Source organism: Schistocerca nitens, chromosome 1 (genome assembly GCF_023898315.1).
Source record: "Schistocerca nitens isolate TAMUIC-IGC-003100 chromosome 1, iqSchNite1.1, whole genome shotgun sequence".
Taxonomy (NCBI): Eukaryota; Metazoa; Arthropoda; class Insecta; order Orthoptera; family Acrididae; genus Schistocerca; species Schistocerca nitens.
In genome coordinates this window covers 141482195-141497693 of record NC_064614.1, presented here as the reverse complement: position 1 = coordinate 141497693, position 15499 = coordinate 141482195, and the positions used below count along the sequence as shown (strand labels likewise).

At 41.3% G+C, this 15499-nt stretch overlaps 1 protein-coding gene across 1 annotated transcript in view; it reads left to right on the top strand.

Moving 5' to 3' along the window:
- LOC126243458 (dnaJ homolog subfamily C member 8) overlaps positions 1-15499 on the top strand; it is an 85231-nt gene that overhangs the window by 43647 nt on the left and 26085 nt on the right. The window contains exon 3 of the mRNA XM_049948165.1: positions 11661-11727. Coding sequence (XP_049804122.1) covers positions 11661-11727 — 67 coding nt within the window. The remainder of the gene's footprint in view (positions 1-11660; positions 11728-15499) is intronic.

Here is a 15499-nt window from a genome sequence, read left to right as displayed (position 1 = left end):
GTTTGTTCAAGAATGGACTTCTCAAGTAAATGGAAAGTGGTCCTACAATTTTTAGTTAAAATGCAAACAGAAAATACGGTAGCAAAATCCCAAAACTAACTTGTAATCCATGAAAACTAAGCCCATTTCATGACCATAATACTGTACATTAAACATGCACCAGCTCAAAATGGTTCAGAGTTAAACCTGATGGTTTACAAATTAAAACACGTGATGCAAAGAATAGTAACCCATACTCTGTTTGCAAAAGTTAAGAGTCCTACTCTGGAACACACTCAGAGCTCTCATGTTAGTCCCTTCAAAAGCTACAACTGACTTGCCCATGTTGCCATGGTCGGGTCTGCATGCTTCGAGCACTTGAAACTGTGTTGAATTGCTCCCTTGAGCTCTTCTCTCAAGAAGTCCCAGTCTCCACTTCACTCCCGCAGTGTTCCACCACTGTCTGCTTTTCCATTGGCTGAAGGCCATCTCCACCAAAATAAATAGTTCTCTCGTGCTACAGACATGATTTGACTCATCTTGATCACTTCCTAGACTAAACTATTCTGACAGTATTTAAATAAGAGAAATGTTATAAACATTCGTGTACATTTAGATAATTTACAGTAAGAATAAATAGAGGCTTGTCCATAAAAAAACTAAGTCAGTATTGTTGTGCAAGTGTGCTGACTATACATAACAGATTGTCCTTGTATATTGTTTAAATGGATATTTAGGACTGCTTGATAGAAGTGTATTTTGGTTCTCTGTCAATTGTGGTGACTACTTCTAAATTAGCAGTTTTTTAGCAGTTCTTTTCATAAGAAAATAATTCTTTTCATTAAGCATTTAATTCATATTTGGCAAGACTGCTGATAACTGTGCCAATAATTGCCCTAATCCCTATATCATCATCATCCCCCCCCCCCCCCCCACCACCACCACCACCACCTAACCTACTGTGTTAATTGTTTCTTGAGGAAAGATTACCACATATCCTAAATGATCGTGCAACATGATCAGATCACATTTTAACCTCCCTATGGGGAAAATGGGTATTACAATTTGATTTAAATCACTCATTTTTGTAGATGACTTAGGTGTCAGTTAGGAGGGGCATTTCCTGACACTTGTTTTGTTCAAAGGGAGGATGTGGACCAGCTGCACCCGAGTTAAGACATAAAGAGACATAAACTCCAAATCTTAACCCTCCGTACATTAAATGTATGTCATTTGTTTGTATCACATGTAATGTATTAAATTACTTTTCATTTTTATGATATCCACTCCTAGTGTCGATGCAGTGGGCAATGGAGTCGTATGGCACATATTTCGCACTTGCTGATGCCCTGGGAAACCTAAGCATGTGCTCTTCTCCTGCTACTCTACTTTATATGTGCATGTCCTAAATCTTCTTTCATCAATACTTTAGGTTCACTGTTCTCTGTAAGTCATTTCTTAAGGACATTATCACAGCTCTTGATTCAAATCTATCCACATTACTCGCAACCCTTCTGTTGGCTCATTAATTATAAGGATAAAGGTGCTAATAACTGCACTGTTGAGTTTCGTGGAAATCCGTTTTAACATCATTATGATGTGCAGTGTGTTAGTTGAACAAAAGACGGGATAGGCAATTTTAAAAAAATACACTATGTGATCAAAAGTATCTGGACAACCCAAAAACATAGGTTTCTCATATTAGGTGCATTGTGCTGCCACCTACTGCCAGGTACTCCATATCAACAACCTCAGTAGTCATTAGACATTGTGAGAGAACAGAATGGGCCACTCTGCAGAACTCACAGAATTCGAACATGGTCGGGTGATTGGGTGTCACTCGGGTCGTACATCTGTACGCGAGATTTCCACACTCCTAAACATCCCTAGGTCAACTGTTTCCAATGCCATAGTGAAGTGGAAACGTGAAGGGACACGTACAGCACAAAAGCGTACAGGCCAGCCTCGTCTGTTGACTGACAGAGACCGCCGACAGTTGAAGAGGGTTTTAATGTGTGATAGGCAGACATCTATCCAGACAGGAATTCCAAAATACATCAGGATCCACTGCAAGTACTATGGCAGTTAGGCGGGAGGTGAAAAAACTTCGATTTCATGTTCGAGAGGTTGCTCATAGGCCACACATCATGCTGGTAAATGCCAAACACCACCTCACTTGGTGTAAGGAGTGTAAACATTGTACGATTGAAAAATGTTTTGTGGAGTGAAGAATCATGGAACACAATGTGGCAATCCAATGGCAGAGTGTGTGTATATCAAATGCCCGGTGAATGTCATCTGCCAGTGTGTGTAATGCTAACAGTACAATTCGGAGGTGGTGGTGTTATGCTGTGGTTGCGTTTTTCATGGAGGGGTCTTGCACTCCTTGTTGTTTTGGTAGCACTATCACTGCACAGGCCTACATTGATGTTTTAAGCACCTTCTTGCTTCCCACTGTTGAAGAGCAATTCGGGGATGGCGATTCGATCTTTCAGCACGATCGAGCACCTGTTCATAATGCACGGCCTGTGGCAGAGTGATTACACAACAGTAACATCCCTGACCTGAATCCTCTAGAACACTTTTGGGATGTTTTGGAACACTGACTTCATGCCAGGCCTCACCGACCTACATAGATACCGCTCCTCAGTGCAGCACTTCATAAAGAATGGGCTGCCATTCCCTAAAAAACCTTCCAGCACCTGATAGAACATATCCCTGTGAAAATGGAAGCTGTCATCAAGGCTAAGGGTGGGCCAACACCATACTGAGTTCCAGCATTACCGATGGAGGTCGCCATGAACTTGTAACTCATTTTCAGCTAGATGTCCGGATACTTTTGATCACTTAGTGTATATGTTCACATGCTGCCCATTTTCAAGTTTGTAACTAACTACTTTTTTTGTATGACAGTGGCTGTCAAAATTTGGGCTCCGAGGCATGACATCTTTACTACAGAGCCACTGCGAAAATATTCCAGTGTCAGACATGTCTTACAACAGTGACTGATATAGAGTGTAGGAGAAAAAACGGCATTCCCCCCGGTGGGCTCACAGTTCTTTTGTGAGTTAGTGTGTGGTGCACACAGGGCCCCGAGCTATTGCAATCCATTCTTCTTTCCCTGGCTGCATTTCCTTCACCATGTCCCTCCCTCCCTCCCTATCCTCACTCCTTATCTCTCGTCGTTCTGATTTGTGTCAACCTGGCTATCCACCTGGTTCCTGTATTCCTTGAGGTTCTTTCATCCTTTTTGGTGTTTATTGTCCCCTCTTGGGATTTGACCTCCACTTCTAAATTTTCTGTCTTATGTGTGAGCCATTTGGGGAAGAACTCTCTCCCTAGTGCCTGTGGTGTGGATTCCTCTCCCCTCTTCCTGCCCTGCCACAGCCGTTCCATCCCCCCTGCTAGGTCACCAGCACATGTAGCCAGTCTGTGTGGTGGGGCTATTATATACCCAACTGGCTGAGCCCCCTGACACACAGGGATCACTGTGCTGGTACCGGAGCTGTTGCCTCCTCTTTATGCCAAGTATTGGTTGCTTTTCATCCTGGAGCATCGGAATTCCCAGCAACAGCTGCCGTGCCAGGCAGCACTTGCTGTGGCTGGGTGGCACCCATGGGAAGAGCCCCTGACCTGAGTGAGTAGGTGGTACTGGGCGGATGTTTGGTGCATGAAGTGTATCAAGCTGCAAAAATCTGGCCATTCTCAAATGACAGACTCTCTGGATGATAATTGTTACCGAATGCTGCTTCGTATGACCCTGCAGCCATCTCTTCCCTGGCCATACCCTGGAACGATGGTTAGACTCGCCATAGTGGGATGAAACACTTTCTCGGCTAACTGGTCTATAATAGGATGGAAAGGAACACGTTTCACTGCCACAAAGCTGTTGTTTTTTGTGGAGAACGTTGAGGACAAGTTTTTGTGAAGTGGAGTCTCAGTAAGATGTGGTCAGGCTCCTGTTGATCACAGCTCATCTGCTATCCAGTCTGCAGCTCTTCATGCTTGTGATCGTTTTGGGAATGTCCCGGTGTCCATTACCGCTCACCAGTCACTGAATATGGTCCAGGGAGTGATTTTTGATCAGGACTTCATCCTGCAAACTGATGAACTCTGGGCTAATCTGGAGTGACACGGCATTCACTTTGTTCAACATGAGCAGAAGGGTCATAAAGACAACTGCACCGATACCAGCACCTTTATTCTGGCTTTAAAGGGAGATACCCTCCCACCGAAGGTAAAGGTCATGTGTTACCAATGTGACGTGAACCCGTCATTGTCTGCCAGTACTGTGTTGGACCGAAATGTTGTAGTTGCTATCCAGGTCCGCCAACGGGCACCGTAACAATTCAATGACACCCTTCACAAACCAACCTTATCGCTTTTAAGCATTTCCGTGCTAAGTCTCACGACGTCACTAAGCAGAGTAAAAATGAATGCTGGGAGCGCTGTTTCCTACCTTGGGGTGCATGCCTCATCACATGTTTGGTCCAAGCTCCTAAGCCTTCTGGGCTGCCAGGGCCTTATCCTGCAGTGTGGTCCGTGCACTGATCCGTCAATCCTTGCAGAACACCTCGTAACACACTTTGTGACAACATTAGCATCTTATTCTTATCCTGCTACCTTTCTCTGGCAGAAACAATGAGTTGAGAAACCCCCCCCCCCCCTCTTTTTTCTGTTTCAACCACTGCCAGGCTGTAGCATCTAATGAACCCTTCACTGAATGAGAGTTCATGTAGGCTCTTACCTCTTCACATGACGCAGCCCCAGGCCCAGGTTCCATCCGCAACCAGATGATCCACCACTAGGATGTTACCGAGAGGCAGCATCTACTCAGGGTCTCCATCCGCATCTGGCTTATGGATGTCTTTGCCTTGCAATGGCAAGACAATGTTGTTATCCATGTCGTTAAGCCCAGGAAGAAACCAACAACTCTAAGACAGCTACCGACCAATTAGCCCCTGACCAACGTACTTTGTAAACTGCTCAAGAGGATGGTTAGCTTCAGATTATGTTGGCGATTCAAGTCTAGGGGGCCTTTAGTCCCCTGTATCGCTGTGGCTTCCAAGGAGGACGATCTACAACTAACCATTTACTCAGACTGGAAACATCAATCAATAGGATTTTACTAACCACTAACACATTTTCGCAGTCTTCTTTGACCTACATAAGGCATACGACATAGCTTGGTGCCATCACATTTTAGTTACCCTCCATGCCTGGGGCTTTCGTGGTCCCCTCCTGATTTTTATCTGCGAGCTTAGATCCCTCCGGCTTTTCCAGGTTAGAGTTTGCATCTCACTCAGCACCCCTTGGACCCAGGAGAGAGTGGTATCTCACAGGGTTCTGTGTTAAGTGTCACATTCGTCCTCATCACCATCAATGAACTTGTACCTCCTGTTGGCATCTGGTTACCCCAATGTTGTATGTGGACAGATTTTTGCATCTGGTGCCTCTCACACTCAATAGCATCTGCTGAGCGCTGGCCCTCAAGGCACCATACGGCGGGCATCTGCATGGACCCTCTCACATGGCTTCAGGTTTCCCTCTCCAAAAAGTGAGTTATGCACATTTGCCTTCAACCCCCAGTACACCCCAATCCAGAACTTTATTTAGGCAACCAATGCCTAGATGTTGTAGCACAGTCCCATTTCTTGGGCCTTATATTCAATCAAAAGCTGACATGGCTGCCCCATATTCGCCGCCAGAAGACTATCCGCATGCGGAAGCTTAATGCTGTCTGTCTCCTGGGTCACACATCTTGGGGTGTAGATCGTGCTACTCTTCTCCATCTTTACTGTGGTCTGGTTTTGTCCAGACTAGATTATGGTAATTAGGCTTATGGCTCAGTCGCCCTTTCCACTTTGAAAGTACTTGATCCCGGACTGACCTATTCCAGGGTCTCAGTCACGCCTTTGGTCATCTGGCGTCCTGTACATTCAATCCCTGTGGAGTTCCAGGGTGCTACCATCTTCTACACTTAGGCTGATAGATAAGGTGGGATATGCTTTCATGTCTCCTATTGGCTTAAAACACCATTTATTGCCAGGATTATGTTGTGTGTTCACAGCGGAGCTGCTTGGCATTAACAGGGCCCACCATTTTGTTACCTGGGCCTCCCTCCACAGTGTTTTGATATGTACCGACTAAAAGAGCAGCTTGCAGGCTACAGACGGACACTACTGTCGTCACCCTTTGGTCTCTGCTATCCTTGACCATCTCTCTGCCCTTGGCCGTGCTGCCTGCTCGGTTGTCTTTCTGGGTCCCAAATCATGTGGGCATCCCAGGGAATGGAACTGGCTGACCGTTTCACTAGAGAAACAGATATTGACACCCCCTTCTCTCACATGGTTCCAGCTGCAGATATGCAGATCTACATCAAGTCTCTCTGCCCGACAGTGGAATGACATCTGGTGTGCTGCTATTCTCAGTAATGAACTCCACACAATCGAGGAGACTACTGCAGTTTGGCACACTTCCTTCTGCTTGTCTCAGGAATAGTCCACTGTCCCATGCGGTCTACACATTGGTCATACCAGGCTCACCCATTGTTTTTTCTCACATAATGTGTCATCCACACAGTGTGGCTGTGGACCCAGGCTGACTGTATCCTGTATATTGGTGGATGTCCCCACCTCTTTTGGCCCTTTGTACTACGTATAGTCTCACAGATCCCTTATCTTTAATGTTAGCAGATGATTCACAAATGGTTGAACTAGTCTGCTATTTCCTTTGTGAAAGTGGTTTATTTTCAGATATAATGTTTGGCTGTACTCCTGGAGCAGGGGCAGGGTGGTTGTGGTTGGTTCTTCTCTTCAGTTTTCTCGGTCTGGGACCCATGACCACTTCCCCGAGCAATGACTGCTATTTTATCGCTTTGTTTTTCCAGTTTTTGTGTTTGGTCTATCCTTTTATGCCTTATACTGTGTGTGTGTTTTAACTTCCTTGTTTTATGGTTTGACACCTCTGGATGTGTCCACTTTTAGCAGACCCTCTCTCTTCTGGGAGTAACTTTGGAATCTCCGGACTGGTGAACACACAGTTTAGTCCCGTAACCCCTTCTCAGTTCATCAATCAATCAATCGCAGAAGTGGGTATTCTCCCTCTACAAATACGACGGAACCAACTCTAGGTTTCTCACGCAAATGCCATTCAACAATTCCCTGACCATCCCTTGTATCCTATCTTCTGATTCCTGCCCTTGGGTGGGTTTGCCGGTTGGCACGTGTCTCACTTTCCTCTGTTGGGATCTCCATTCCCTGGAATGTGCCCTGTGTATTCTTCCTGCACCCCACCTTGGGTGGTGCCTCGACCTCAGATCAGGACCAACCTATTGCAGGGTCTTGTACAATGGTGGTTCTAAGATGATCGTGGCATGGAACACCATTTACTGCCAGGATCATGTATTATGTTCACAGCAGAGCTGCAAGCCATTAGCAGGGCCCTCTGGTTTGTTACCGAGGCCTCCCTCCACAGAGTTTTAATATGCACTGGCTCAATGAGTAGCCTGCAGGCTACAGACCAATGCTACTCTCGTCACCCTTTAGTCTCTGCTATCCATGGCCCTTGGCCATGTCACCTGCTCAATTGTCTTTCTCTGGGTCCCACATGAGGGTATCCCAGGGAATGAATGGCTGACAGTTTGGCTAGAGAGGCAGATTTTTACTCCTCATTCCCTTGCATGATTCCAGGTGCAGATATGCTGATTCACATCATACCTCTTTTCAGATTATGCTTATCCATTACGGATATTTTAGAACTGTGACCGTATATTGAATGTAAATAAGTTATACAGAACTGCAACCAGTCACTTTTTTGAATAATTATGTTTTATTCCATGAACTGGTTTTTGAACTTTTTCAGGTTCATCTTCAGATGGTTTCAGGAAGTTACATCATTACTGCTAGCATAATGCTGGGTGCTGGCTTGGGACAGTATAGGCGGCTTTTTTCGGTTAGTGTCCATCTGTCTGCCTCCATTTTGATGTCCAGTCACATCGTGCTTTTGCTATCTTGGCTGACATACTTTGACTCGTTATTTTTATTCTGATATAATTTGGAGTCACGTTTTCTGAGAGAGACTTTTTGTTAAATCTTATTGCAAGGATGGTGCTGCCAGCCAGCACCCAGCATTATGCTAGCAGTAATGATTTAACTTCTTGAAACCATCTGAAGATGAACCTGAAAAGGTTTATCGAATAAAACATAATTATTCAAAAAGTGACTTGTTGCAGTTCTGTATAACTTGTTTACAAACTTCTTTTCGCCCAAAAGTCAAATGACATTTGGTGCACTACTGCTCTCAGTAACAAACTCTGCACAATCAAAGTGACTACATCAGTTCGGCACTCTTCCCTCTGCTCCTATCGGTAGGAGTCCTCTGTCTTATGATGTCTACGCATCGGTCATATTAGGCTCACACATTGTTTTCTCTTGCGTAATGAGACACCTCCACAATGTGGTTGTGGAGTCAGACTGATTATCTCCCATATATTGGTCAAATGTCCCCTTCTTTTGGCCCTTCATACTAAGTATAGCCTTCTAATTTCCTTGTCTTTAAAAATTAGCAGACAATTCATTGAATGTTAAACTGTTCCTCAGTTTCCTTTGTGAAAGTGGTTTTTATTTTCAGTAACAAGGTTTTATTTTCCTCCTGGAGCAACAGCAGGGTGATTGTGATTGGGGCCTCTCTTTGTGTTTTGTAGGTGTGGGACCCATTGCCACGCCCCCGTGAAAATGCTGCTCTTTTATCCGTTTGGTTTTCCATTTTTTAGAGTTGATGTACCCTTTTATGTCTTTTACTGTGTGTATTTTCAGTGTCCTCACTTTGTAGTGTAACCGCTCTAACTGAATCTGCCCACTTTTTCCAGATGCTTCTATTTTACTCGTGTAACGTTTGAATTGTGTGACTGATGACCTTGTTATTTAGTCCCATGACCCCCCTCAATCAATCAAAAAAACTCCATTTACTTATATTTGTGAGTCAGTGCAAGGTACATGCCATCCACTGCTAGTGATTGTGTGAAAGTTAACAAGGAACAAGAGATGAGTATGTACAGACTGATTCCTAGATTTGAGAAGTTCCTAGTGAACAGCAAAGCTCATCCATCCCATTAAGTAAGCTTACCAGGACAGCCACAAGAGACAATTAGTATGTTTTATTTTTACCAATTTCACTTTATAATTTTACAATAGCATCATCAGAAACAGAATTCACAGTTTCAAATATATTAGCTGGCTGATTACTTTAAACTGTAAATTACACAACTGCTGATGATGCTCTTTTAAAGTTATAGAAGAAAGCCATAAAAATTACACATACTGGTTGTGACTTGCGGGTGTCCTGATAAATTTGATTTCAACAGTCACTGCATTCCTTGCAAGCATTGTCTACTTTAGCTGCATCCTATTAATGATAAATCTGGTCAATAGATAGCTGCATTAAGTAGGCTAGTGTTTTGACTTGGTGCACTGCAGAAAAATCCTGAAGTACTGTATTAATGGAAGAGGGGACTATAAAGGTTTGGGAACCGCTGTTCTGTGTTAAGGGAGGAGCTTTTGTAATGAGAAACAACTTGAATGCACATTTTGCAATGCTTCCATTGTGTATCAGACATTTTATTTCCATGACTGGTGTGAAAGGTCAGCTCAGCTTCTTGTGAACAACTGCCCTTTCCTCCAGGTGTGCGGGGTTTTTTAGTCATGATTGTCAAATTCTTGTGTTATTTTCACCTTCTGGTTTCCTGGTATATTGCCTCAGTGTTCTGGGCAGTACATGGTGAACTACCTTCTCTTAGTGACATCATTCAGAAAGAATGCTTGATATATCATCATTAGCTTCACATTGTGTCCTGTGTGAAACTATATCAGCTTCTACAATATTCAAATTCACCATTTGATACAATATAAATCTGTATATCTGACTGCAGTCTTCCTTCATACATGCTTTATGCTTCATTTCTGTCAACAAGTGATGTGGCTGCTAGTAGTCACCAAAAGCTTTTATCGGTGAGTGAAGCTTTGCAGTCTTCCTTCATACATGCTTTATGCTTCATTTCTGTCAACAAGTGATGTGGCTGCTAGTAGTCACCAAAAGCTTTTATCGGTGAATGAAGCTTTGCAAGGAATGAAGTTCAGCCCTGTACTGCTATGTTGAACTACAATGAAAATTTATGTGGCTGTCATAATGTGTGTTATTGCATAGCTTACTGGATGCTGTGATAGTTTAGGCTCAGAACTAGTCATTAAGTGATAAAGGAAATTAATGTTGCAACTTCAACGCTTCTGTGCAATTTATTGCATAATTTGAAAGTGTGTTGACAGTTTCCAACTAGTATGTTTCGCAGCTATAGATTGTTTTCAGCCATTTTTGTCCTGTTCTGTCAAAGTAAAAGGAGACATTGGGAGGCACATCATAGTGTTCCATTGCATTTTTGTATTCGCCGGTTCTTGACTTGCAAAACCATTTAGTTGGACTGTGACCAGTGTCTGCCAAATACAAGAATGAAGGATGTGCAGTTAGTGGATGTTAGATTAAGCGAATGGGACTTGATGCATTACATCTACATACATACTCCGCAATCCACCATACGGTCCTGCAAATTGCAAGGTCTAGGGCTCAAGATTTATTCAGTTCTAGGATGTTTTGGCATGTTGCTTCTGGCATGAAGTGAAAAATGTCAGATAGCATCTTGGCTAGAGCCCCTCCCCTTATTTTGCTGAGTCAGATCAAAGGTTGGAGAAAGGCAATATCATAGCAACAACTCTAATAGGGCTGTCATTAGTGAAGCACTCTTGTGTTTTAAAGCAGCATTTGACTTGGACAGCTTTACTTTAAGAGCAATGTACAACCTGTGTTGGGGTTCTTAATTGCGTGAGGCTCATTCCATGGTTATGGACCTAACATTTGCAAAGTTTACATTGAAGTATTAACATGAAAATAAGATATAGACCTGAATATGACTCCATACTGTGAAGATTTGATGATAGCAGCTGTGTTGATTTGTCAGTAAACAAAGGAACAGGAAGTGTTACAGATATAACAAAACGTTCATTTTTCTTATACCTGTGAGTGAGCTTCTTGATTTCCTCTTTTCTGTGTGCAGTTGAATGGAGGTTGTGGTGATCTGAAGTACCGGTCCTCCAAATTTTTTCATAGTAATCAGAATCACCTACTGAATTAAGAGAGCAGTGTCATTAGTGAAAGAAAAACATTAAATGACAACACAGAGGTGAACTTCCTTCTGTATAGACACTCTGTCATTGGAATATGGCCTTTGAATCTTCTAGAATTTGGAAATTTGAATTTCAGAATCATTGGCAGTAGGGGAGAATCTAATCTGAAATATGAAGTCAGTGACTAAATCTGCTACAGGACAGTGGATGGTATATAGGTGGGAATAAAGCTTGGGTAGTGGCTCTGGATGTACACAAGATTTTTTAATCTTAGTAGTTCTGTTTGACTTGCCCTGAAATTTAATGGAAGCAGCCATTTGTAATTTTGTTGGTTAAGTTACTAATATAAAGTATTTTAAAGACATTAGATCAGAACTGATGCTAAATTTGCATTGGTTGAATATACTTTCGTATGTTCATCAGGTCATCTCTGTGTCAATTTGGTTGTCAGATTATTTCTTCGGTAAAGTATGAAATGCTAAAAGTTTAATAAAATTTAACTTTCAGCTGTCCATATTGGTTCATCCAGACAAGAACCCAGATGACCAAGAACGTGCTCAGCAGGCATTTGAAAGTGAGTATTCAAGTTAGAGAATTATTTTGTCAAAACTAGTTGGAGGAAGGTGATGTTCCGTTACTCACTTAGTGTTTTAAGGTCCTTGTACACAGACCCTTCGAGTGTGAATTTTTGAAGCCAACGTCTATAAATTCTTTTTGTACTGCAGTATAACCAATAATACGCTACTCATTGTATTATAATCAGAGGCATCATTGTTACTTAATTTGTGGCTGAAACCAAAGCTGATTAACATATTCAGTAACACTTGGTAAATGTGCTGCTATTCTGTCTCTACTGCACTGTTGTTTTTGTCTATAAATGTGAAGAGGGGGCAGGTGTATATAACAATTTCAGTTATTGTTTCTTTCCCATATTGTTGTTGAACATTTTTTTATGTATTTGTATAATTATTTTTTGTTTGGGGGTTGGAGATACCTTTTCAGTAGCAATTTTTCAGAATGACAGTTTCATTCTATTTTAATAAAAGTTGATTTTATGAAAGAAAAAGGGTCATTCTCATCTATTCAGTTAGCATAGAGTAATCTTTAGACAGGTGAGGACAAATTTGTTTCGAAAAAAGTAGCTTTCACTTTTGTCACAACATACACAGTAATATGAATAATAAATACTGAAACGGTGGGGGGGAATGTAGTCTGTGGTCTTTAAAAAAAAGTTGTTCATATGGGAGGGGGAACTGAGATGTGGCAAAATGCCTGATGAGACTGGTGGCCAGGGGGTGGGAGGTACTTGCAAAGTATCTTTTTGGGAGAATATTTTGTGTGTGAGCTAATGTGATAATACATTGCCTACAAGAAGCAGTATTAAGTTGAACTCCCAGTCTTGTCATTTGGAGAACATTTCAGTGAAACAAATGGTGCTCTCTTGGGTGGATACTTCATAATGGCAACACATTCATTAACTGTCTATCTGCTGCAGACAAGCTCTTTGCATTCTGTGCTGAGGCTGCTTTTGTCATGGCTTTACTGCTCACCAAATGCTGATGCTTTTGCTGAAAGAGGGTGTTCTGGCTTATCTGAAATACTTGTCATTTGATCTTTTGTTAGGTGAAAAAAAAATTGATTTTTACACATCTTACAATCTGATATCTTCACTCGATAAAGAACTGAATTTCCTTTCGTTATGCATCATACCTACTGTGCTGCATCAGATTAATTAAAACATGGCACAAATTTTTAAGAGTTTGCAGAGGTAAAAATGCATTGTGAAAATTTTGTGTATGGGCAGTTTTAGTTTATACTTTGTAGTGTATGAAATGTAGATAAGATATGAAAATTTTATTTAAAATTGAGAGCAGAATGATGTCTGATTTTGTTCTCTCTTTATTTGGTTTTATATCCAATGTCCATGCTGACTTGCCAGCTGCTATGAAATACTTACCATCCATTTTCAAGAAGAGACTAGTGGGAGAAAAAACTTGAATTTTATGCATCTTATGGTCTGATATCTTTGCTTGATAAAAGACTGAATTTGTTATCATTTATGCCATAGTTACTGTGCTGCAGAAAATTAAGTAAAATATTGCATGAAATTTTAAATATTTTGCAGAGTTAAAAAACGCATTCTGTAAACTTTGCATATGGTTGATTTTAGCTCATACATTGAAATGTAGACAAGGTGTCTACATTTTATTTAAAATTGGGAGCAGAACATCATCTCATTTTTCTTGAGTTATTCAGTTTTGTATATGAGGGAAGGTCACGCCCATTTATGTCCTCGATGCCAATAGTCTTGTCTCATAAACAATTAAAGATATCGAAACAAGGTTCTCCGCAAATGATAGCATACCAGTGAGGCACATATGTTGTATGATAAATACTGAAAACTTTTGTATTCAACTAAATATGGAAGTAACTGATCGGCAACAGTGAGAGGTTGGCAGCTCAGAATGCATTCAGATATCCATAGTACTGTAGGAAAACTGACTGACATCCTTATATGCACCCACAATACTTGGGGAACGGTGTAGCAGGGTGTGTGTGCATGCACACAGCAGCGAAAGGATTAAAAATTAAAATAACAATAAGGGCGTTTGATGTGCTGTAGTAATGTGCAGTCTCTTTATCCTGTTTATTTATTATTATTGTTAAATGCATACCTACATCTTCCTGATGATGTGCTGCACAATTTTTATGCTGTAATTGGTTTCATGATACATCTCTTTAAAACATAGAGATGTATATGCAGTCCCCTTTACATTTTTGGTTTCTGTGAATCTATTGTGGCATTGAAATAAATTTATTTATACTTTGTTTGCATTTTTGATTCAGGTATTGCTTGCCAAACTTTTCTTGGTTGTTGAACTCTGTTCAATTGGTGTATGCCAGAAGACCTCTGTCAGTCCAGTCACTCCCAGCCGTACATATATTTCCAATAGTGATTATGTAGAGCTTGACTCATTGTACCATTAGTTTTGAAATGATGAAATAATTCAGAGACATCTCGACAAATGTTACCTTGATTTCTTGGAGAGGAAGAGTTTCATTTGTAGTGGTGTACCCCTTCCAATTATTAAGCACAAAACACAGAGTTGTTTGAAAAATTGTGTATTACATATCTGACATAGCTTGGGTTTGGGGGAGAGGATTGGGCAAACAATATTTGCGTTTGAAGAGGCTCAAGATTTTCTGATACGGTGATGTGCTTGATACAATATCAATGTGGTTTGAACAATTGCATGACATTTCACTCGTGTGGTGCTAGTGTGAGGGATACATGTGAAACTATGAACTAGCCATCACAACAGTGTATTGCTCTGCTTAAAATTTTACAATTTTGTGAAACACATTAGGAAGTAGGACTAAATTTTATCATCATACAAACTTGTATTTGAACAGGTTTGCAATAAAAGTTCTCATCCATGTAGGAATACTGCAAACAAACATTGATGCAGCATTTTAACTAAAGGTAACATTCAAAAGTGGAAATTTTCTTCAAAATCCATTACTTGATTCTGAACTGAGAACAATATTTTATTCGGTTATGAGGGCTAATGATTTACTAAGTGAATTGCAAATGAGAGATTCAGTTGCTGTTCGTGTAGCAGAATACTGAGTAGAAACATTACCATCTTTTAATTGGCTTTAGAACCTGATAGTGACATTCAGATGAAACAAGAAGGGAAATTAATCCAGAATTAAATGTCTGACAATCATATTAAACAGACTGTAATTGGTGTTGCAAGAATAAATTATAGCAGCAAGACCCGTTGTGGAGATAGTATCAACTGATGTCAGTAGATGACGATGAGCGAAAGTTAGAGAATTGGACTGATTCATGATTTTTATCCTTTATTAATATATTAGTTACTGCTGTTACATATGACTTGCACCTTAGAAGACGTTGCAGTCTGTTTTTCACAGTTGCTCAAGCACAGCACTATGGAAGGCTTGGATGGGGAGCAGCTTGGCTGAGAACTAGAAGAGTGCGGGGAGGGGAGGGGAATAGTGTGTGGACAACAAATTACGTTGTGCTACGAACCATGGGAATCTACACGGCATACTGTTGCTTTTTAGGAATGTCTACCACATTTAAACTGCAGTTTGCATGAGTGGAGTTGTATTCGGAATTGGATTTACTTTAAAATTGGACAAATATTCAACAACAGTAGGTATTTTTGCAGAAGACAGTAAGAGTCTAGATTGGGGCCAGCGGCATACTTACACGTTCCATGCTACAGTGTTGTTGACGCTCAGTGTAATGTGTGATGGGAACAAAAGGGGGTATGTCAGCTATTGGTCCTATGTAGCCAATGAGAGTGCAGCAGGCA